A 23,245-nucleotide genomic window follows, 5' to 3' on the forward strand; every position below is an offset into this window, starting at 1 on the left:
TTTACTTTCACGTCTCGCCAAATCACGGGGTGGTTTGGCTTGTTTTCACGCTGTCTCAGCAGGGTCTGCTGGGACACTTGCCGTGGCGTCCTTACGGGGACACGCAGGCCTGATAGACTGGATTAAGCTCGGGCTCCATCGGGCAGTCCCACGAAGAGAGTGCCCAGGGCAGGAGGAGGTCTCGGAGACCCCAACCCAACCGTATCTTCAGGCAGGAAGGCACCTACAGTAACGCATCTACAGTCATGAGGCGGGTGGACGGTCCCCAGCACGTGCATCCCACTGAACTCCCACTGGAGAGGGGCAGGGTCGCCAGAGTCTGGAGAGCGGCTTCCTGCCTGGGGAACACGCCTCCTCGTTCAGAAGACCCAACACCGCAGAGGAGTCTGGTCCACGTTTTAATGGGCAGATTGGGGCAGACTGGGTGTGAGTGCAAACCCATCCCCTGAAGAGTCTGCTGTTTGCTAAGATTCCACCTAGAAAAGGTGAGGACAGAGTGTGGGCCTCCTGCCAACCTTGGGGTCACTTCTTCCCGAGACCCCTCCCTGCAGAGGGGAACTCAAAACGACACCTGCCCACCCCTCTGCTCCCGCCCAGACGGCTCCTGCTGCCCCCAGCAGACAGGGAGAGGGTAAGGCGGCTTGGACGAGCACACTGGAGGGGGAAACACCTGCGATCAAGAACAATGGCGAAAGCGCTGCCCCCTCCCCCCCCCCCCCCCCGCCGACCCCGCACGAAACCTCTGGGCTTAGCAGACGATTAACTCATGACTCACGGCACCTGCTGAAGGATGCCGTCAGGGTCTAGCGCACACCCTGCTGTGGTAAATGAGCCAACCTGAGGGTGACTGGAGAGCCCTCGGCTTTCAGCCCATCTCTCAATTGCACAGCCGAACTTCACCACTAATTCAAGCTTGCCGCTGACACGTGGCACCTGCCCCCAGCAGGTATTGAGCCCAGCTCCCGCCCTTGGAGGGGTGTGGGACCCGGCCCCTGCCGTAGGGGGCTCTGGGAAACCAGGCACACGTATAGAAAATCAATCGGATGCCAGCAGCTCACGGGGCAGGGGGATGGGGGCAGGCGGCGAGCCCAAGCCCAAGGCGGGGAATGAAGGCGCTGCAGGTCTGCAAACCTCAGGGTGGGAGTCCCCCGGGGGCTCGTCACCACTGACGACGGCCGGGCCCGCCCCGGGGGGATTCCACAGGTCCGAGTGGGGCATCCCCTTCGAGCTCCCGAGTGTTGCGGATGCCGCTGCTTCCTGAACCGGGCTTGGAGACCCCTGCGGTTTGCGGTGACGTGAGAAGGCTGGAGCTGCAGGAGGTCGCCCGTGCAGGCCAAGGCTGGGGGTCAGGCAGCCCCAGGTCTGTGCTCTACCTTCGAGGCTGAGTCTCCCTGCGCCTCAGTTTTCTCTCTGCAGAGTGGTGTCCTGTAATAACAGCTCCTCTTGTGTGTGAGACTCCAGGCCCGCAGCGCCGTGTGCACAAGGCTTGGAGCTCGGGCCCCGCGGCCCAGCTGATTCTCCCCGTCACTCAGCTGTGCCATCTCTGTGCGTTTCTGACCTCCATAATGGGGCTAATAACAGCCATACTAGAGCCATCTCACGGGGCTGAGGGAAAGGCGAGCACCGTCGGGTACGGCATCTGGCACGCGGCAGGTGGGCCTAAGTGTTGGCCACTATAACTGTCATTTGGAGGCAGAAGCTCCGAGCTGGGACGCTGCTTCCTCAGGAGCGATCCATGTCCCCCATGACCCCCCTGGATCTGCACAAGCATGCAGAGCCTCAGGCCCCACCAGCTCAAGCACCGAAATCTGCATTTTAACACATCCCTGGGTGATTCCAGGGGCCCCAAAGCTGGAGCAGGGCTGGACCAGACCCCGCGGGCAGCCCTCTTTGGAGGCTGGTTGAGATTCCATGGTAACCCACTGCTTGCTGCTGCCAGGAGCAAACTGGAGCTAGCAATAGAGGTGCTTGCAATCTGGGGCAGTTCTGCTCGTTTCTCCAACTTTCAGAGATAAATTAGAATACTTCCAGGTACACTGTGTGCCAGGAAAGCCTGTCCACATATACTGATGGATCTCAACCTCACAGTGTTATTGCCATTACCACCTGGCATGGGCTGAATTGTGTGTCCTCCAAAATTCATATGTTGAAGCCCTAACCCCCAATGTGACCATATTTGGAGATGGCCTTTCAAGAGGTGATTAAGGTTAAATGGGGTCAGAAAGGTGGGGCCTAATCCGATAGGACTGGTGTCCCTGTAAGAAGGGGAAGACACACCCAGCGAGCCACACACAGAGGAAAGGCCTCGTGAGGACACAGGGAGAAGGCGGCCATCTGCACCCCACGGAGAGAGGCCTCAGGGAAGCCAGCCCTGCAGACACCACGGTCTCTGACTTCCAGCCTCCAGGGCTGAGAGAATAAACATCTGCCGTGTTTGTTACAGCAGCTGCAGCTGACTGGTATGCTTTCCCTCTGCCCCAGAAGCGAAAGTGGAATCAGACGGGTGGCGCCACCCACCACCAGATGCCGCTAGTGCAACTGGTGTCCAGTGATCCAGGGCGCAGCCTGCAATCGGGTAGACCAGGCCCGGGTCCCGGCCCCCAACCCGCGCAGCCTGGGGTGGGTCACAGCCCTCAGAGCCTCGGCTTCCTCACCTGCAAGGTAGCATTACCCTCAGGCCACTGAGCACAGGACATCGGCCCAGGTCTCCTGGCCACATCCAGGGCCCCGAGCCCTCACCTCCGCTGTGGGGCAGCGGCCTGGTCCCCACAGACCCAGCCACAAGCCACGGCTGCACTTCCAGGGACTGGGCCTGAGGGCATGCTGCAGGCTCGTGGGAGACAAACAACCCTCCCCGGGGCCCAGAAGGTGAGAACTAGGAAACAGAGAGAGCAGAGCCGACACCCAGCCTCCCGTGGTGCCGGCTCACCTGTGAGGAGCCACTCAGGGGCCAGGCCTCACCTGTCCCTGTTCAGCCCTGCATCCTCGGGGCCCACGGCCCAGGCCCTCGGACCAGAGGAGACCTGGTTCGCGACACCCCCTGATGACCTCACAAGAGGGCCTCTGTGCAGAAGGCTAGGCGCTGGGGGCAGCTGGGCCTGATGCGGACGGTCACCCCAGCCAGCATGACCAGCGCCCTGCCGTGCACAGCTCCCAGCCATCAGTCCCGCCCCAAGAGGGGTGTCAGAGTAACAACAGCCACCACCTGTGGGTGCCTGCTGGGCAACGCATGCACACACACACATGTACACACACACATACACACGCACATACAGACATGCACGTATATGTGCGTGCATATACACGCATTCACACACATGCACACACATTCACATGCATGTGCGCACATATACACAATGTGCGTGCACACTCATTCACATACATGCATATACACATGCGCACATTCACATACATACACATACATGCACGCATTCACATACATATATACACATACATATGCACATATGCACACAGATACATATGTGCGCCCATACATGTGCACACATGCATTCCATATATGCGCGTGTATATATACATATATACATACATGCGTGTGCGTATACATACATGTACACGTGCACACGTATCTACATTCACAATACATGCACACATACACACAAACAGCACGTTCAAACATACAAACACACACCAAGCAAGCCTTTCATCCTCACAGCACTCGGGCTGAAAGCTGGAAGCAGTAGCCTACAGCAGGCCCCTGCACCGTGACCCTGCACACAAGGTCAAGGGTGTGGGCTGCCGTTCCTCATAGGAATATTCTCTCTTTGGGGTGTGTTGGAGAAGAAGAAAAAGCAAGAACCATTGAGTTCCCCGAGATGTCCACACACTCTCCACTTGAGGGCAACCCAAGGTCGTCTGCGATGCTGACTTGCCTTAACTCGCAGACACTCCTTGGAAAGCAGCAGAAAAGCAGTGTGGTTGCCAGCCTAGAGGAGACTGGATCTGAACAAGAGCCCTGCTGGCTTCATCCCGCCTCCTCTTGCCTCTCCAAATGACAAGGAGCTTTTTGCAAAAACCAAACAAATCCCCCCACCCTGGTGGTGTGGGATGACTGGAAACGCACCAGACACACTCAGATCCGGTCCCTTTAAGTCTCCAGAGCTGGCGGTGGTGGCTCCCCAGGGAGCTGTGACTGCGGTGCCAGCCCTTCCCATCCCATCCCGCTTATGAGAAGTGTGCCAGCGCACGTTTGTCCTCTGGACGTGCACAAGGAACGGGGGCAGCTCGCAGCGGGCTGCTAATTCTTATTAATTTTAATGAAGATCTCACACCGTCCTTTGAAAAGGAGACAGGGCAGAAAGAGCACTTGGCATCCAGCTGCCTCTAAGATTTTCAATGGAGATAATGTGCACATTACAGCGCCCAGAAAGCCCGTCGCTGACGTAGGGTCGCCCTCCCCCATCGCAGGCCAGGTGGGTCCCCAGCTTCTGCGCCCAGGGGCCCGGCGGCCTCTTAGCTGCGTGTCTGGGGGCTAGGAGCTTTGACAGCTGGGACGACACGCTTTTAGCAGGTCGTGTGGCAAAGCCAGCTCCGTGCTGTGTGCCACAGCGCGCACTCTGACAGTGTGGGGACAGCTCTCATTTCAATGAAGGACAATGGACAGCGACAGCGGGAGGCTCTGCCGGCCCTTGGGCTTGTCTTTGTTATTCCAGAAAAGGCAGCCGTCAGCTTTCTGGCGCTTTCTCCTACAGCTGTTTTGAGTTCTCAACAGGGGGGCTGCTCAGTGTGTGACCAGAGGCCACCCCCTAACACAAGGCAAATCAGCGGAAGAGGAAGCCGCCCTGCAGCAGCCCCATGTCCACGCAGCTTGCATTTCGCAGAAGCTGACGTGAGAAGGGCGCCAGGTGGAGGGCGTCCAGATGCTCGCGATCAACCTGCAATCCCACCCCACGCAGCCCCGGGCGACCGGCAGCCCCAGCGCGGGCCAACGGACTCGCCCCATCTCAGGCCGCCCCCCAGACCAAAGCTGAAGCTGCGTTTGACCTCCAGGCCCAGCTGGTCCCCACGGTTTGGGAAGCGTCCTCAGAGCAGGGCTGTCTGCTCAGTAGGCAGCAGGGAATGGACCCAGCTCAGCGTGTTCTGAAGCCTCGGCCCGCAGACTTCTCTAGAACCTGGGGCGAGCAGGTGCACGCACACCTGAGGCCCTCAGCCACAGACAGGTCACCCGCAGATTTCAAAGATATTTCAAGACATTGAATGTCAAGATATTTTACACACAATTGATTGAGAGCCTTCCAAGGGCCAGGTCCTTGATGGGACATGAACAGTCCAGTCAGGAACGAGGTGGTAAGTGAAGGAAAGGGTCCCGCGGGGGAAATGGAAATGTGCAAAAACCCAGGGAGATGGGACACCACTGAGGAATTCTGGACTACCCACAGGGAATTACTCACGCTTTTTCATCAACTAGCAAGAAAGTAAATAAGAGTGTTTAGTCTTCTGACAATTTCATAGAGAATGTTACTGGTAGAAATAACCATCACCAAATAAAACTGACGCTGGCTAAAACGACACAGAAGAAAATTGTCATTAACTAAACATTGATGGGAGAGTCCTGTCTATACAATTTAGAGCTGAAACCAGGTGCAAACCAGGTGCAACCAGGTGCAAATAATGACACTCTCAGAAGAGCTCAGGATGGCAGAGGTGAGAGTTGGGAAGATGTGAGGTAGGTAAAAAAATAAAACGTTAAAACTGTTCAAGGAGTACTTCCCTGGGGGCACAGTGGTTAAGAATCCGCCTGCCAGTGCAGGGGACACAGGTTCGAGCCCTGGTCCGGGAAGATCCCACGTGCCGCGGAGCAACTAAGCCCATGCACCACAGCTACTGAGCCTGCGCTCTAGAGCCCGCGAGCCACAACTACTGAGCCAGTGTGCTGCAACTATGGAAGCCCGCGTGCCTAGAGCCCACGGTCCACAACAAGAGAAGCCACCACAATGAGAAGCCTGTGCACCACAACAAAGAGTAGCCCCTGCTCGTCACAACTAGAGAAAAGTCCACGTGCAGCAGCAAAGACCCAACACAGCCAATAAATAAATAAATAAATAAAATTGATTCTTAAAAAAAAAAAAAACTGTTCAAGGAGTCCGTGAAAATTCACAGGGGAAAAGTAATTCCAGTGAAAATAATTTCTAAACAATGAAAATCAAGTGTGAATGATGTAAGTGCACTGCATAAACACAACTGAGGATTTAAGTTGGCTTAATGTAGTGCCTGGGGAAATATCAACACAGCCTCAAGTGGAAATAACCGTTTTTGAAAGGTCCCAGCCGACTCTGAAGGGGCCGCTGTCCGGGATGAGCGAGGACCACCTTGGGTTCAGTGCCGGTGGGCGTGGGGCTGGAACAGCTCAGAAGTGGGAACAAGGCAGCTGCGCGAGGGCCCACGGCGCACCAGGCTTGCTGCTCCCGAGTTCCCAGCTTTCATCCTTTAATAAACAATAGGGACTGATAGCGACTACGTTATTATTTTGCCTTCACGGGTTGGAAGCGAGGGTGTGAAGCCAGCACAGCTGGTAAGCAGCACGGTTGGCGTTGAGCGGGTCTGCCCCGCCCACACCCTGCCCTTCCCGCCCCGGAGCCCTCATCCTAGGAGCCCCTTTCGGAAGCCTCTGGACAGGTACCCAGATCCAGCCCACTGCCATTCTTCGTAGAAACCAAGCTGATGCAGAAACCAGGCAAGTCTCCCCAGCGCCCCGCCCTGCAGTGGTCACTGCTCTCCGTAGGGGACAGGGCCCCCGGGCAGTAGCTGCAATCCGCTAAGAGCAGGGCACTGGTGGGAACGCCTCCACGAAAGCAGGATGCAGGAGGATGGGAAGGTGGCCGGGAGAATCCCGCATCCCGGCGGGAGAGCGGTTCCAGTGAGGAGCCTTGGGGCGTCCTGGAGCTGAGGTCGCCTCCCAGCACACCTGAGTCTCCGAGCACGGCCCGCCTCGAGCTTCGCCACACTGAACCTGCGCTAGCGCTTCTGAGGTTGGCCGCAGCTCTCAGTTTCCGGGCTCCGACGAGCCCAGGTGCAGCCATGCTGACCCCGTGAGCATGGCCGTCAGTGTGTGGGAGACCGCCAGAGCTCACGAACCCTCACCTGGGCCTCCAGGTGAGCCTACATCGCCAACAGGCCAGGGCCACGGCCACAGCAACCTTTCAAAATACCTGTTAACATCCAAAGTATAGTTCATGCACGTTGCTGGGAACACCAACGATGGAGACAGGAGAAAATGTAAAGAAGAATTTAAAGAAGAGAATTTAAAGGTCCATAATCCTATAACCCAGAAATGTCTACTACTAGTATTCTTTTTTTTTTTTTTAATTTTTTTTTTTTTTTTTTTTGCAGTACACGGGCCTCTCACTGCTGTGGCCTCTCCCGTTGTGGAGCACAGGCTCCAGATGCGCAGGCTCAGCGGCCATGGCTCACGGGCCCAGCCGCTCCACGGCACGTGGGATCTTCCCGGACCGGGGCACGAACCCGTGTCGCCTGCATCGGCAGGCGGACTCTCAACCACTGCGCCACCAGGGAAGCCCTCTACTACTAGTATTCTGATTGATTTCTTCTCCATCCTTTTTCTTCGCCTTTTTGTAAATATCTTAGTCGATCACATGTCTGTTCTTGTATCCTATTTTATTCTCTTATATTCTATCATGCCACGGCCAGTCCTCTTTTTAAAGGTCATCCAAAAATGGATATTTCCTAGATTTCTACGTAACTATCCCACTATTCAATAATCCAAATATATCCCACTTGGGTTGACTTGTTCTCTGTACTCTACAAAGTAGCAAAGACCCCAGACCAAACCTGCTCATTCTGTCAGTGGCGAAGCCAGACCCCTGGCAAGCCCGGTGATCACTGCCCCATCGCCTCCTAGCCTGGCAGGTTCCTTGTCAGGCAGGTCAATGGGACTGTAAAGGGCAGGTCCAGGCTCCCCTCTCCTGCCCTAATCACACACAGAACTCTGCTCTCGAACATACCGCTCCCAGTGGAGTTTTAAGTTACCCATGGGTAGGAGACATTCATCAAAATGATTTCATACATGAGAAATCCTTACACTAAAATTTGGCATTAAATTTAAGAAATAGATTCAAACTTATATACACAATATAATTACAACAAAGCAAGAAAAGTCACCCCGAAAAAGGAAATATACCAAAATAAGTGGTTATCTCTGGATGATTTTATTATGCCTGATTTTCCTCACCACTTTTATAGATATATATAAATTTTCTATCATGAGCACACCTTACTGTTACATGTTAGAAAAACCTGAAACAAGACAGATTCTCGATCCAGCCCAAATTCCCCTCCACACTGCCCCGCAGCTTTCTGCCTCAATTTATTCTCCAGGGTCCACATATCTGTTCTCCCCCTCTGACTCTGGGGCTCAGGTGGCCTCCCCGAGATCTCAGCACGTAACAGCACTCAACTTAGTGGTTAATGACAGGAAAACGCAGTGAATTAGGCTGTTGCCTTCCCAGCAACGTTCATCCTCATCAGAAGATTCGGACGCTATAATAACAGCATTTATAGTCTCTGCGTGCTTGTCCTGCCTTTTCAAGAGTGAGAATAAGAGAGAATGATGATGAGAGAGCTACATGTTGGTGACACTAGTGACAGAGATGAGAGAGCAGCCACAGGTCCACATTGGCATGAAATTAGGCATTGCCTTCTGCACGTGCGTTGAGCTCAAACATCGTTACTTTGAAAAAACATCAATGCAAAAACCCCGCGCTTCCACGGCAGGGGGCGTGGGTTCAATCCCTGGTCAGGGAACTAAGATTCCACATGCTGCACAGCTCGGCCAAAGGGGGAAAAAAAAATCAATGAAATGGCGTCATGAAAATGAATTTGTGACCATCCAGAATAGAGGCATATTCACTTCCTAACTGTGAAATGTGACATTGTCCTCACAAGACAATAGAGGGGGACTTCCCTGGTGGCGCAGTGGTTAAGAATCCACCTGCCAACGCAGGGGACACGGGTTCAATCCCTGGTCTGGGAAGATCCCATATGCCATGGAGCAACTAAGCCCATGCGCCACAACTGCTGAGCTCACACGCCTAGAGCCCAGGCTCCGTAACAAGAGAAGCCACTGCAATAAGAAGCCCGCACACCGCAACGAGGACCCAATGCAGCCGAAAAATAAATTAAAAAAAAAAAGAAGAACCCAAGAAGGGTTTTTAAAAAGACAGGAAAAGACAATCCTCAAAAAGGAAAAAAAAGAAAAGAAATACAAATGACTTTTAAACACCTGAAAAATAAGCTGGCTTCATTTATGATAAGAGAGGCTAAGTTAAAGCCCCACTGACGTGGCCTTCCACAGCTACCAGACTGGCAGCTTTCTGAGGCAGGGAGGGTGAAGGGGTCGGCCGTCTCATGCTTCAGTAAACAGAGGGTAAATGGATTCGATCCTTTTGGAAGGCCATATCCACCAACATTTCAAATGCACGTGCATTTTGATCAACAATTACTCTGTCCGGAATTTATCTTCAGGCTGTACTCGTCCACATTAAAAATGACATTTACAAGATTACTCACTCACTGCAGCCAGGCCCTAGGGAACTGTAAATCTGCAGTGATAGGAGGCCAGTTAGATAAAGAACGGACACAATGTCTCCAGGCGAGAGCGAGCACAACCTGCGTGTCCTCCTGCAGAACGAATGATCTCCAAGAACGCGGTTAAGTGAAAATGCAGAACATTACATACATTTTGCAATTGTTTGTACAGAAGCAGGAAAGAATAGTGTTCACTCAGCCATTACAAAATATCTCTGTGAAGATAAAGAAACCTAACAGTGGTTGTCAGTGGCGAGGGCTGCTGGTGGGGATGGGAAGGAGACTAGTGGCTGTGAATAATTTCTGTATGTTTTGAACTTTGAACCAGGAGCACAGTTCTTTTATTTTTTCATTAATTTGTTATGAGTAAAGGGAAAGTAAGAAATAAAAATCAGCACGTGGGCTTGATGGAGGGATGGTGGTGACACAAGTGCTCGGGATCTAGACTGTGACCCGGGTTTCACAGGCATTTGCAGCTGCCAAACTCACTGACGCTACGTAAATCACACCTCAAAACACGAAAAAACTGGGACTTCCCTGGTGGTCCAGTGGTTAAGATTCAGTGCTCCCAATGCAGGGGGTGCGGGTTCGATCCCTGGTCTGGGAACTAAGATCCCATATGCCTCACAGCGGGGCCAAAATAAATAAATTAATTAATTAAACAAAAAAGAAAAAACCAACATTTAAAAAAATTTAAGAATGAAAAAACAGTGCATGGACTTAAAACCATAACAACCTTTATCTGTGTTGTTACAAGAACCACCTAGCTCCGATGCTACGAGGCGGGGCGGGGGCGGGCTGGGTAATCCCAGCACGTGTTCCCATAGAACAGTGTGCAGGCGTTGGCAAGGCACTTCCAAACACAGCTTTCACGGATTTCACAAACTTTAAAGCAGCAAGAGGAAGTCTATCCTAATGGTGGCATTTACTGACATCACCGTGCACCATGTAGCTTCTTTTTTAGGTAGGATCTATTTTCTGTAAGCCCCAGCACAACCCCAGGAGGCAGGCTGAACGACACTATTTTTTTTCCTAATGAGGAAACAGATTCAAGGTGACTAGGGTCCGTTAGCCAAAACTGGGAGGCCACGGTGTAACCCCCCATGCCCCACCCAAATCTGTGCTCTCTCTCCTTTGCACACCTACATGACTGTTGCCATCACTGTTCACACGCCTCCATCACTGTTTGCACACCCTCATAATTGCACTTATACGTGTAACGATCACAAGTGATCCCCAATTTGCACGTGAGGCCAAGCGAGCGCCGAGTTTCCATACACGTAACCACCCGATGAGGCACACCTCCCAGAAGGCACTTTGTTTCTCGGTGCCGGGCAGGCCAGAGCCAGGGAGCACTGTTTAAAGAGCCCTCTCTGTGCCCTGCTTCAGTCCCGAGACCTACACAGGTGCCGGGTTCCTCTCGAACGCACCCCCCTTCTCCCCACCAACAGCTCTCCAGGAGCCGGTGCCCCAGCTGTGCCCTTGGGGCCCAGGGGCAGCAGGTACCTTTCTCTCCCGTGGGGCCGACTCTTCCAGGCCGTCCTGGTGCGCCTTTGTCCCCCTTCTCTCCAGCATCCCCTGTGGAAAAAGTCACATGCCTTTAGGACCTTGCTCTAAGCGCCGGGGTCCAGTGTCTGTGTGCCGCCAGCCAGGCCCCTTGGCCTCCCTCTTCCCATCCCACCCCTGGGGGGTTTCACCCCTTCCTCCCAACCTGCTCCCAGCTTTGGCTCTAGGTCTCCCTCCCCAAGTCTCTTCTCAGGATTCTGCTGCCTTGCCTCCCCACTCCCTCTGGGAATGCATCTGTCCCTCTCTCCATCCATCCCCCTGGGCTGGCCCCAGTCTGCCTTCTGGTGCACAGGGCTCCCCAGGACCCACCATGGCTGCTCTGCTGCCCCTTACCACCTGCGCTGGCCTCTCTCTTCCCTCGTCTGGCCGGTACTCTCGGGAAGAATAAACTTGGGCACACGAGCCGGCGTCCCCTTGTCCCTTCAGTGTGAGCACCCCCCAGAGGGTACACTACTGCTCAGGGGCAGGGTCCTCCCACACGGGGACACCTGTGACCAGGTGAGCACATCACCCGGTTCAGGTTCGCTGGCCAGGTGCGTCCTGCTCTCAGCCTAAGCTACACACGCCCCCAGCCTTCCTCACAGATCCTGACCATGTTTTGGCACATTTTCCTTTATTTCCTGTTTTGTTCAGAACCGAAACAGGGAAACGGGCTGTTTGTGGAGCCTCCCTGGTACCCCGCACTTAGCACGTCCCAAGTCGACCTGGTGGTTTTCCCCAGAAGTGAGTCTCTTCTGTGGACTTTCCTGCTCCTGCCGTTGAGACACCGAGTCTCCCAGACTCCAGGCTCCAAGCCCCACGGTCATCTCTGCTTTTCTGTCTCCCTCATCGGATAAGTGCAAGCATCGCCCAGCTCTGCGAAGCCCAACCGGCCGCTCCCTCCCGATGCCCATGGGGGCTCCACGCTCAGCCACGTCTCTGCAGTTCTGGAGGTGACGGGACCACCAGCCCGCCCTCGTGCGGCTCAGGGCAGGAGACACGTCGCAAACAACCGTGGAGACACCCTGTCTGAGCAGCACAGTGCACGGGGGGAGCAGAGGACGGAGTGCAGATGGGACATCAAGGCCCCTCCCGGTGCCCCCCGCCGCCCCCCACTCCAATCCACCCCAGAACCATCTTCCTAAAACACAGAGTCCGTTATGATACTTCCCTTCTCAAAGGAGATTCAAAACCACCAACAGCCAAATGTAGTTATAAATAATGTCCCATTTTTAAGCTCCTCCCCACAGGCCTGCACCTGGAGCCCAGGGGTCCGGTTACACTGCTGCCTCTGCCTAGTCGGCCGTGACCATCAACCCACCTGTGCGGGTTTCACCTGCTCACCTGACTGTCCAGGAAGCTGTTCCTCAGCCCCTCACTGGATCTCCGTTCTCCCGTGATGAGGACCCTGCTCTGTACCACAGTCACTGTCTCGTGGCCTCATCTACTTCCCTGATGTACCTGCCTCCCACGGGTGGGTGTGGGTGCTGACGTGCACCTGCCCAGCTGTGCAAACAGCAGGCCAACATTCAAGTGAACTTTCATTCTCCGTAAATTCTCTACACGCGCCTTCATTTGGTAAGACGCTCCCCTGAGATTACAGATTCCACAGTGAAATCCCCCAAACTGATAATCTGGCCTTAAGGGGAGGGGGCATCCCATTTAAACGTGGAATGCAGGGCTGGCACGTTACTGCCACCCCGGCACAGCTGTGCCGGCTCCATGAACCGCTGCTAAAGGGCGGCTGACACACTTGGCACACACGGGCCCCTGAATCTCTGGGTAGTTCTCGGGTTTTTTCTTATCTTTTAAAAAGAAAGGAAATCATTACAGTAGTAATATTTGGAGAAGAACTGATAGTCTACCAAGAAATACCGACTAACAGACTGATCTCACCATCAAGAATCAGCAGACATTGGAGGGGCACCAACATCGTGAAAAAAGAAATAACAACCCAGGGAACAGGACTCCGCGGGGCAGCCAGAACCTGACTGTGAAAGACACTGAATAGCCTCATAAAGATGAGAGAGAATGGGCTTCCCTGGTGGCGCTGTGGTTGGGAGTCCGCCTGCCAATGCAGAGCACACAGGTTCATGCCCCGGTCCGGGAAGATCCCACATGTCGCGGAGCGACTGGGCCCGTGAGCCATGGCCGCTGAGCCTGCATGTCCTGGAGCCTGTGCTCCGCAGAGGGAGAGGCCACAACGGCGAGAGGCCCGCGTACCGAAAAAAAAAAAAAAAAAAAAAAAAAAGATGAGAGAGAAGAGGCAGCGACGAACTAGAACGAGCGGCAATGAAAGGGGACCAACTAGGGAATCTCGTGCGTGAAACACATTTTTGAAACAAGTTACTCTACAGGCAGGCGGAGTAACAGAATGGCCAATGATAAAAGCTAATTCATGAGACAAATAATGAGGATGAAGAACTTGTCTACAAGGCAACACTGAGAGAGAAGGAGATGGAAAGTTTTGTTTCGGTTTTGAAGTTATCACGTCGAGCGTTGAAGAAAAAACCCCACAGATCCCAACATGCATCATACAGGAATTCCAGAAAAGGAGAAGAGACATTCGAAGCCTTAACAGCTGTGAAGATTTAATAGCTATGACTTCCCGGCACTAAGGAAAATCACCAAAGAGCACGATGCGCGTGCCCACAGAGTGCCAGCAGGAAAGAAATGAGGGGAAAATAACTCAGATGTGTCAGAGTGACACGCAGAACATCAAGAATCAAGAGAAAATTCTATGAGCGCCACGAGGAGAAGGAATGTTTAAAGACTGCACGCACGTGAATGAGAATTAGATTGACACAGAATTGTCATTAGCAACACAGGGTACGAGAATAAAATGAAGCAGGAACTTGAACAGAAGGGCTGTAATTTAGACTGAGATCAGAAGAGGCCTCTCTGATGAAGTGGCTTTTAATGCAGACCTGCTGAACCAGGAAGATGCAGCCAGGCAGAGATTGAGGAGACAAAAGGACACTGCACAGGTGAGGTGGGACGAGCCGGGAGGGCCGGGCACAGACAGCGCTCAGACCTCACACGTACGGCCCACCGGACGCCCCCGCCAGGCTTTAAGGAGGAAAATACCGTGGTCCCATGCCTGCGTCAGGGGAGGACAGTGAGATTAATGGTTCCAGGGTCCAGGCCAGACGCGAACATTATCAGTGCCCACGTCCCACTGCCCCCCGTGGACGGAGGGTCCACGTCGTGCCCGCCTGCGTCTCCTGGAGCAGCCGGGAGAGCCCTGGGCCGCACAGCGGCTCTGTGGATAATCGTGGAAAATTAACACCAAGCAAACCCACCAGCTTCTTCTATAGATTAAGATGAACTCCTAGCATTCACACACAGCCATTCGCTTAGTTCCATTAATTTAACCTGCCCCCGCCCTGCCCCGTGAGGCAGGGATCACGTCCACTTTATGATGAAGAGCCAGGCCAGAGACAGGCGACAAGCCAGCTCGCCAGCTCCGGGCAGCAAAACCCTAATCAGAGAACAAGCAGGCCACGTCCCCGACTGGACCCTCCTCTGGGAGAGAAAGCAGTCAGGACAGGAAAGAGGCAGGGAGACCAGAGCTGAGGAGGGAACTGGCCCAGAGCAGCATTTCAGAAGCGCGAAACCCCACGTGCATGTGTGAGTCACATCATTGGCTTTATCAACCTTCTTTCAATTGATTCGATAAAACCTGTAAGAATAACGGTGCCCTCTTAAAATCTCTGAGCAGCAGGCTTGCTAATACACACCAGTGTTTTCCTACCTACAGCCCATTTTTCCAGCCATCAAGGAAAGACTGCTCTTCCATTGGAATGAGTTGTTACTCTCTCCAGATACAGAGATAATGTGCTACGTTTAGGTCTGTAAAGCACATGACTTTCTTCTCAAGGAGAAGGCCGCCTGGAGTCCTTGAGAAGGATTCTGAAGCCCAGTGTGGATTCGCAGGAGGAAGCACCAGGACGGGCCGGAAGCAGCCGGGCGCCATGTCCCCAGAGACCTCCTGCCACCTCCAGGCTCCGTCTCCAAGGAAACGGGCACTGGCTCCACCCTCGCAGGCTAAGCCTGGCCTGGTGGGGCCTGTAACACAGACGCGGCTGATGAAGGAGACCCCTCACCTGCCTCTTTCATCTTAAGGGCGGGGCCTGAATTGTGTTTATCTCCACTGACCAAGGCAGGCCCTGGCACATGTGCTGTAATCAGATCTTTCACAGACTGCCCTGGCTCTCCGGCGCATCCTGCTCTCTGTGCCCTGAGAGCAGCATAGAATGTCCTCGAGGTCGGAGCTTGGTCTGAGGAGGAGCTGGGTGGGACCAGGCGCCGGGCAGAGGGCGGCCGGCCCGCCGCTGCCCCACGCTGCACGAGACGCGGATCCGGGGAAGGAGCTCTGCCGTGATGCCAATCTTCACTTTGCAGGGGACGCACATCCACATGGGCCTGGACGTTTGCTGCGTAGAAGCCCCAGACTTGCTTTGCTGCCACAGATTTCTCTCCTCCACTCTCACCCCTGCTGCCCAAGTCAGAGCATGAAACCCCTCCTCTGTTTCGGCTCAGCACCCTCGCATCACAAAGAAGGAACTCTCACTGACCCACGCTTCTGCGTCACAACAAGACACGCACAGAGGGTAACAAGGTGAGGTGGGTGTGGTCATCAGCGTGACAGCGATCCGTCCACAAGGTACCTGCCTATTCGAGCATCACGATGCACACCTTGAACAGACAGAGCTTCCACCTGTCAGTTCCACCCCCAGCAAAGCTGGACATTTAGAAAAGAACAAGATATCCAGTTTCTAGAGGCTTTCATAAATATACTAAGTTTCTCCACTAAAATCGCGGCTTTGGTGCTGACAGACTAGCGTGAAACCGGACGTGTGAAACGATGCTGCCACTGAAACGCTGGATCCGGAACACACACTGTGGGTAGCACGTGGTCTGCGTGTTGCCCATGGCCCCAAACATCCCACACAGCTTCAGCACCACTCAGGAGCCTGTCTGACCACCTGCCAGAAGATGAGCCTTGGAGAGCAGGGGCCCCGCAGATTCCCTGGCAGACCCCTCCGCTGGAGGACCCACACCGTGTCTGCTCGCTGCAGACGCTCAGTCTGCGAACGGGGGAGGAGCAGGAGAGTGACAGCAAGTCGGCTCTCTGTGGACCATGTCTCCACCTGGCAATACAGTGGCTCATCACTGTGGACCATGCCTCCACCTGGCAATACAGTGGCTCATCACCGACCACAGCATGGTGTTGGGTGGTGAGAAATCATTGCTTAGAGGAGGTGAGGTGTCCCTGGAGCGGGCCACCCTCGGAGAAGGAAGCACTGCAGGGGACCCGCCGAGCACGCGGGTTGGAACGCCCTTAACATGGATGCAGCAGAAATGGTCACCGACGCAGATGTCAAAAAGCATCTGTCTCAGAGTACCCTCAAGATGTGCTTGAAAACCCAGAGACATCTGAATATTGATAGTGTCCCAGTTTTATATTTAAATGGCGAATGTGGCTATACAGTAGAATATCTGGACCGAGCTTTCCCAGACACCCACAACTCCGTGCTCAGAGAGAAGCACTGCTGCTAGCATGCCAGTATATCTCCGTCTAGATTTTTTCCTATTTCTGTGTATTTGTATATTTTTAATGGGGTTAGGAAGAGACTGTTTAAAGTCACTGACTCTGGGACTTCCCTGGCAGTCCAGTGGTTAAGACTCCACACTCCCAATGCAGGGGGCCCGGGTTCAATCCCTGGTCAGGGAACTAAGATCCCACAAGCTGCAGTGCAGCCAAAAAAGTAACAATAATAATAAATAAATAAATAAAAATGACTGACTCTTTCTATAACAATAAACATACGCTTAAACCGTTCTTCAGGGCCTCCTCCCGGTGTGTGTTCCCCAGGTTATGGGAGATTCGCTCGAGTCAGGAGCTGTGTGCTTCAGAGGCCCCGAGCAATTTTAGAGCAGAGAACAAACGGCCGTGTAACTTCATTACTAAGAGCACACGCAGCCCTATAGGGGCAGGAGGGGCAGAGTGGAATCTGGGGATGCGGGACCCTGCCCGCTGCTCCTAGGAGCACAAGGCCCAAGGGGCATGCTCGCCCCACGTGGTGGAGGTGCCCTGTCCCCGTCTTGAAATTCTTTCTAACTTTTGAACAAAAGATCCCACATTTTCATCTGCATTGGGCCCCTCGAATTACGGAGCTGGTCCTGCTTGGGAGCCACAAGGTTTGGGATCTCCTGCCCGTGCGTGGTAGAACCCGGTGACTTTTTGAGTGAAGGTCCTCCCCCTGTGCTGGTGCCCACCCATCCCTGGTCTGCAGAGGCAGCTCCCCCTGGAGGTGAATTACAGACAAAGCGCAGGAGAAGTTTTCTTGATTTTTCGAAGAAGGAATAAAGAGCTCTCAGGAACCGTAACAGGAGCCCAGGCTTCAGAGCTACGCAACCCACTTAGCCAAACTGCTAAGTTTCCCTGAGCCTGGACCGGCCTCATCTGCACAATGAGAGCATTTCACCCTGAGAGGCGCTGCAGGTGACGTGTGCAGTGCCTGGAACACACCTCGGACGCCTTACAGGGTCCCTGAAGAGAGGACCGAGCTGCACACGAACGTCTGGTTTCAGAATTACAGGATCCCTCGCCTGAAGACAGTGTGGACGCCACATACAGTCTGACCCTGGACTTTACAGAAGGGGGGACCAGGGCCATCGACGGGGCAGATTTTCCCACGGCCGGGCCCCGAGCCGGCCCGGGGACGCGGGATGAGCTCTGCATCCGCCGCTCGCACGCAGCTCCCGCCTGCACTCCGGCCGCTGCCCGGGAGGCCCTGACCTCTGGGAGGCCCGGCGGAAGTTACCTTTGAGGCCGGGGACGAGAATCTGCACGGAGCAGGTGTCGTCCACCGTCTGCTGAGCGCCCCCAGCCCGGAGCACCGACAGGAAGGCCAGGCCAATGAGAGCCAGAGCCTGCTTCATGGTGAGCCTCGCAGCACGTTGACTCCTGAAGGGAGGGAGAAGCAGTAAACAGTGACGGGAATTCCGGGAACCGGGACAGCAAGTGACAGTGTGCAGGCGCGCCGGCCACCACACTCGCCCCGCTCGGGGGCTGCAGTGGCAGCTGCCCTGGAGCGTCTGTCAGTGCTTTGGTGCCTCTTTCTCTCCCTGTCGCTCTGTCTGTCTCCCCCTCTGTCACTCTGTCTCTCTCACTCGGGTGCCGACTGAAACCTCCACCGAGACATCCCCTTCGCCCAGCAGTGACAACAGTCACCACTCCGGATGCGTTACTCCAGATTCTTCTTCTGATTCCTTATAACTTATACCTGATACACACAGAGGCATGTTTACCGTTACATGAAAACTCGGACGCTCAGCCATAAAACAAACATTGGTGAGCATCCGCTTCACACGTCCGGGCCCCTGACCCGAGTCCCTGGTGCCCATCCCGCCCGCGGCCTCCCCTCGGAGGAGCCGCTCTCCTCACCTGAGCCCACCTTCTCCTGCTGTTTCCAAAACAGCCTCAGTGCATGCATTCTTAGACAACGCCGTGTCTAGTGTGCCAGGTTCTGAGTTTTATGAGATCCTGGGTCACGCTGTGTGTCGTCTTACCTACTTGACTCAACATCGTGCTCCAGGATTCATCAACGTTATGCTGCCGCACACTCCTGTAGCTTACTATGTCCTCACGTCAATGAGGAAGCCCCCGTCACCAAAGGGTGTGGGACAGGGACAGAGGTTGGAAGGACACAGCTGCCCCCCCGTCCCTGTGCTGGTCCCCTCGCCATGGGCCAGTGAGGAAGCACGCAGACTTTGAGGTCTGCTCCCCGGGACCTTGGTGTCTGGATGCCACAGTGCTGGGAGACAGCTGTGCATCCGGCTGCACCTGGACCAGCGCCCTGGCTAGACTGCATCTCCCGTCAGCTTGTTCCCTCACCTTACAGCAAGGCAAGCGTCCTGGGGTCACCCTGAGGAAGAACAGGCAGCGGTGCACGCAGCTCAGCACCAGGCCGGCCCCACTGGACAGCAGCTTTTGACATCCTGGCCACCACACCCTGGGAAGGAGTCCCACAGCCGGCCCTGGCTTCCAGACAAATGAAGGGCTGGAAGCAGAGCTGCTGAGTGAGAGCGTTCTGTGCCCCCCGTGAAGAGCCTGTGCGTTAGCCAGATCTTCCACGAAGGGGACAGAGGTGACAGTCATCCGTGCCGTCCTGCAGTGAGGCCCCGGCTCCCCACGTGTGGTCACAGATCTCAGCCTGTAGGGACAAGGCAGGGGGAGGACTGCTCACCAGATCGGGGACAACATGGTGCTCATGTAACCCTGCACATGGATGGGCACGTCATTCCAGCCTCACGGGCCAGGAGGCCAGAGGCAGAGACCTCAGTGACAACTAAGAAGTGGTGACGATGGGCTGGCCTGGGACTTCCTAACGCTGTCCTGTCAGCACCGTTGCTCACTCGGCCCAACTGTCAGCTTCCCCGAATCAAAGTAAGGGCCCATCCTCCCCCCTCAGTCACAGCAGTAGTGGGCTTTTATTTTATCTACTTTTCTAACATTCACGTTTGGTGGAGAGAAAAGGAGCTAACGTTTACTGCACACCAAACGTGGACACACACGCCTTATTTAGTCCCCGGACCCCCTGGTGACGTATATGGCCCCTGGTTTTAAAGACAGTGAATAGGAGGCAGTGAGAGGCTGCAAGGCCCTTCAGGCGTGCGGGCCCCGGTGAGCTGGCTCTCTCCGTCTCCTTTGTCAGCTAAGCCTTGACCCCCGAGCGAGCAGCTCATCCCGGACATCGGCCGCCGTGAGCACCTGCAGCCGTAACTGGAAGAGCTTGGAGCACTCAGGCCTGGGGTTTGCAGGCGCTAAGCTGAGCGAGTGAATGGAAGGATGGGCACATGAATGAATGAACGCCCAGAGGTTCCCAGCGGCAACTCACATAGGACGTGACACTCTTCTGCTGATGGCTTTCCACGTTCCCATGGTGTTCCCAGGGCCAGCGCCTCGGACACGCGGCCTGTGCGGACCCACGTAGAGGGCCGGACAATGGGATTGGGGCCTGGATTCCTAATGGTCTTTGAACAAAGCAGCACCGCCAAGTGTGCAGCCAGCCCGGATGATCACACTGTGTTCTTAACCATGAAGAGCGTAGCTGCTGCTTTAGCGGCAAGTCGCCTGTTCCTTTCAAGGAGGTACTTCTTGAAGGCGATGATAATAGAATGTTACGTGTCAACTAGCTGGCGGTTTTTAAAAAGCCACGATAAACACTTGCTCCCCTGACTTTTGTGCTCAGGCCAATGGATGCTTGCCTCTTGGTATGTGTGGGAGGCCAGCTGTGTTTAGATTGTTTTAAATGTCTCGGGAACTGCATGGGAATTTCCTCTCTAGCTAGAGACAACTGGGTCAGAAGACAGCCACCTTGTTCAGCAAGACTCGCTGCTCTCACACTGCAGAAGATCAGATGCCACCTCCCAAGGAGGGGGAGCGAGGGGCAGGGGGCCCGGAGTGCAGGGAAGCCGGGGCGGCCCTCCCGCTGGCCCTCGGCCCTTGGCCCGCTCACGCGTCTGGGCCCACCTCGGGTCCTGCAGCAGGAATCAGTGCGGGCGGCCCTGGTGGGAGCCTCTTTCCCAGACTTCGGGCTCCTTCCTGCCCTCTTACAAGAGGAATTTTGTTTTATAAACGGGGAGGCTGCAGCTCCTCCTGGGTCTCTTCAAGAAAAACATCCTTATCTCCCAGCTGGGGCCCACCCCTCCGTGAAGGAGGCCAGCTTGGCCGAGAAGAAAGGAAATTCAATTTGGAATTCTTGGTAGAAACATGATATAACAATGAAATAGGGAAAAAAGTGCGGCTTAATGGGCCAAACGTGCAACTGTACATTTTCATTAAATGTCTACAGCAGGGCCCACCGTCTTACGGGCACCGTGAATGCCTGCAGAGAAGCACGTCCCTAGAAGCGTCGCGGGTCTCACTGGCAGGCAGACACCCCACCCCCACCCCTACAGTGACACTGGGCCTTCCCCAGCGACTATGGCACTGACAGAGTTTCACCCCAAGGGCACACATTTTTCCTATCTTTTTACCAAGACCATGAAGCAAGAAGAGGCCTTTTCCCTATTACCTCCCCGAGCCTTATGCAAATCATCTGTCTGTTCTTTTATTTGGCATGTAGATTTTTCAAATTCGTAAATAGAACTGAACAGCTGTGAACGTTTGGGGCGCCGCTCTGCTTGCTACCCGGGCAACGTGCTTCCCATCAAACAGAAAATCCAGTTATGCACACTCAGTGGCTTCCAAACTTTACCTCTTAACTTCAGAACCACTGCCTAACTTCGGCCGGACAGCCAGGGCCAAGGCAGGAGGGCCCCTGGGACGCTGTGGAATCCAATTTTGGAGGCAGGATGACCCCACCCCGTACAGGGTGACCCTATGTGCCCTTGAAAGTTGCCTTCTCCAGCCCCGCCTTTCGCCCCACATCTGGGACTCCCACCACTGAGCCCGAAACAGAGAGGCTGGCCACTGAGCAGAGAGGAGCTGGTCACCCCGTCGCCCCCGCTGGGGGTCCACCAGGCCCCAGGAGCCTGAGCTAGCTGCTCAGGAAGGTGTGTGTGCCAGGGGCTGGGATGGGGGTTCTGCGGCCGCTTGTACCCCGGCTGGGATGCAGGAAAAACTGCGTCACCCCTTTGAACCTATGGAAACCTGATCATCTCCTAGTAACTGGTAGCTCTGATGCCCGGCGCTCGGCTCCAGGAAGTTTCCACCGTGAGCTACCGAATCAATCAAGCCTCAGAATTCTGGCCTGATCCCTGCGACACACCCGATCTGAGAGCAAATCCCTCGGCCCTGCACCCAGTTCCTACCTGTGCCCCATCAGGAGCCTCGCCTTCCCGCCTGAGCATCTCCCGCGGGTTCCCCACCCCCATCCCGCTCCCAAGGCTGCAGAGTGGCCAGCAGAGCGTCCCTACCTGAGGCGTGCGCCAGACCAGGCTGCTGTTTTCGGGCCGCGGTCCCACACGTCGGGCAAGAGGCCTGGCTGTCAGACTGCCCGGCAACTCAGGCTGGGGCTGCGGTATTATCTGCAAACAGCTTCCTGTTTGAAATGCATGAGGCGGAGAAGGGAGTGTGGGAACTTGGAAACACGTGAGATGTCGGGGTCTTGGGGCCCCTCCTGGAGACGCCTCCCTAACTCTGCACCCCAAACTCCCCAGTCAGTCCCTTTTTATCCACCTTTTCTGTTCCTCTCATTTTTTGAAAAAATAAGCATGTGTATCGTGGAAATTTAGGAAAGTAGAAAGAAGAGCAACAACTGTCACCTGGTATCACACGGACAGGACTAAATACAGGCTGGCATATTTTGCAGTTTTTCCATATAGGTTTCACTCCAAAAGCATAAAGTACTCGTCTGCTGCGTGTCGAGACCTAACCGGTGGTGAGGCCCCAAACTCCCTCGGCTCACAGGAGTGTCATTTAAGGCAACAAACACATGCCAAATCCACGTCTTTGGAGGGGGCTGGGCAGGTCCAGCTCCTGTGTGGCCTGACTTATACGCGAAGGGGCGGATGGGGGTCCTTTAAGAAAAAGACACATATCAAATTATGATCATAAAAAGTGAGGTCCAAAAGTGAATACTTATTAAGACTGACAAGAGAAGTCATAACAAATTACAAATTTTAGAACTGACAAATTCCACACACACCACAAAATCCATGAAAAAGAATGGATTCTTTATTAAAACCACCTGATAGCATAAGAAAATTTGACAACTTAGATGAAAACAGACCACTTCCTGGAAAACACAAACTACCACAATGGACCCAATATGAAACAGAGAATTTAACAGCCCTATAGCAATTAAGGGGATTGCATTTGTAATTTTAAAACTCCCTAAAAGGAAACCTCTAGGCCAGATGGTTTCACAGGAAGATTCTACCAAACGTTTAAGAAAAATTAACACCAATTCTACACACTTCTACCAGAAAATAGAAGAGGAGGGAACACTTACCAATTCATTTTATGAAGTTAGTGTTACCCTGACACTGAAACCAGACAAAGACAATACCAAAGAAGAAAACTACAGACCAATAACCCGGAAGGATATAGATGCAAAAATCTTTAACAAAATATCAGGAAAGAGGATTGAGCAATATATAAAAGGATTTGCAAGCTATTTATAAA

General features: G+C 54.2%; 1 protein-coding gene across 2 annotated transcripts in view; it reads right to left on the bottom strand.

Annotated features, from left to right (window-relative positions):
• Positions 1-22,127, bottom strand: part of COLEC11 (collectin subfamily member 11) — a 29,588-nt gene extending 7,461 nt beyond the window's left edge. Inside the window, exons 1-3 of one of the 2 annotated variants that reach the window (XM_079941313.1) lie at positions 22,036-22,127; positions 17,937-18,079; positions 11,068-11,139 (exon numbers count right to left, since the gene is read on the bottom strand). In XM_079941313.1, the coding sequence (XP_079797439.1) occupies positions 11,068-11,139; positions 17,937-18,054 (190 nt within the window). In that variant the 5' untranslated portion in view covers positions 18,055-18,079; positions 22,036-22,127. Of the gene's footprint in view, positions 1-11,067; positions 11,140-17,936; positions 18,080-20,012; positions 20,182-22,035 lie in introns of those variants that run through there. The other variant, XM_079941312.1, reaches the window with a different exon arrangement.
• Positions 22,128-23,245: the final 1,118 nt, after the last annotated feature.

The sequence above is a fragment of the Stenella coeruleoalba genome (genome assembly GCF_951394435.1).
Source record: "Stenella coeruleoalba genome assembly, chromosome: 13".
In the NCBI taxonomy this organism is placed as follows: Eukaryota; Metazoa; Chordata; class Mammalia; order Artiodactyla; family Delphinidae; genus Stenella; species Stenella coeruleoalba.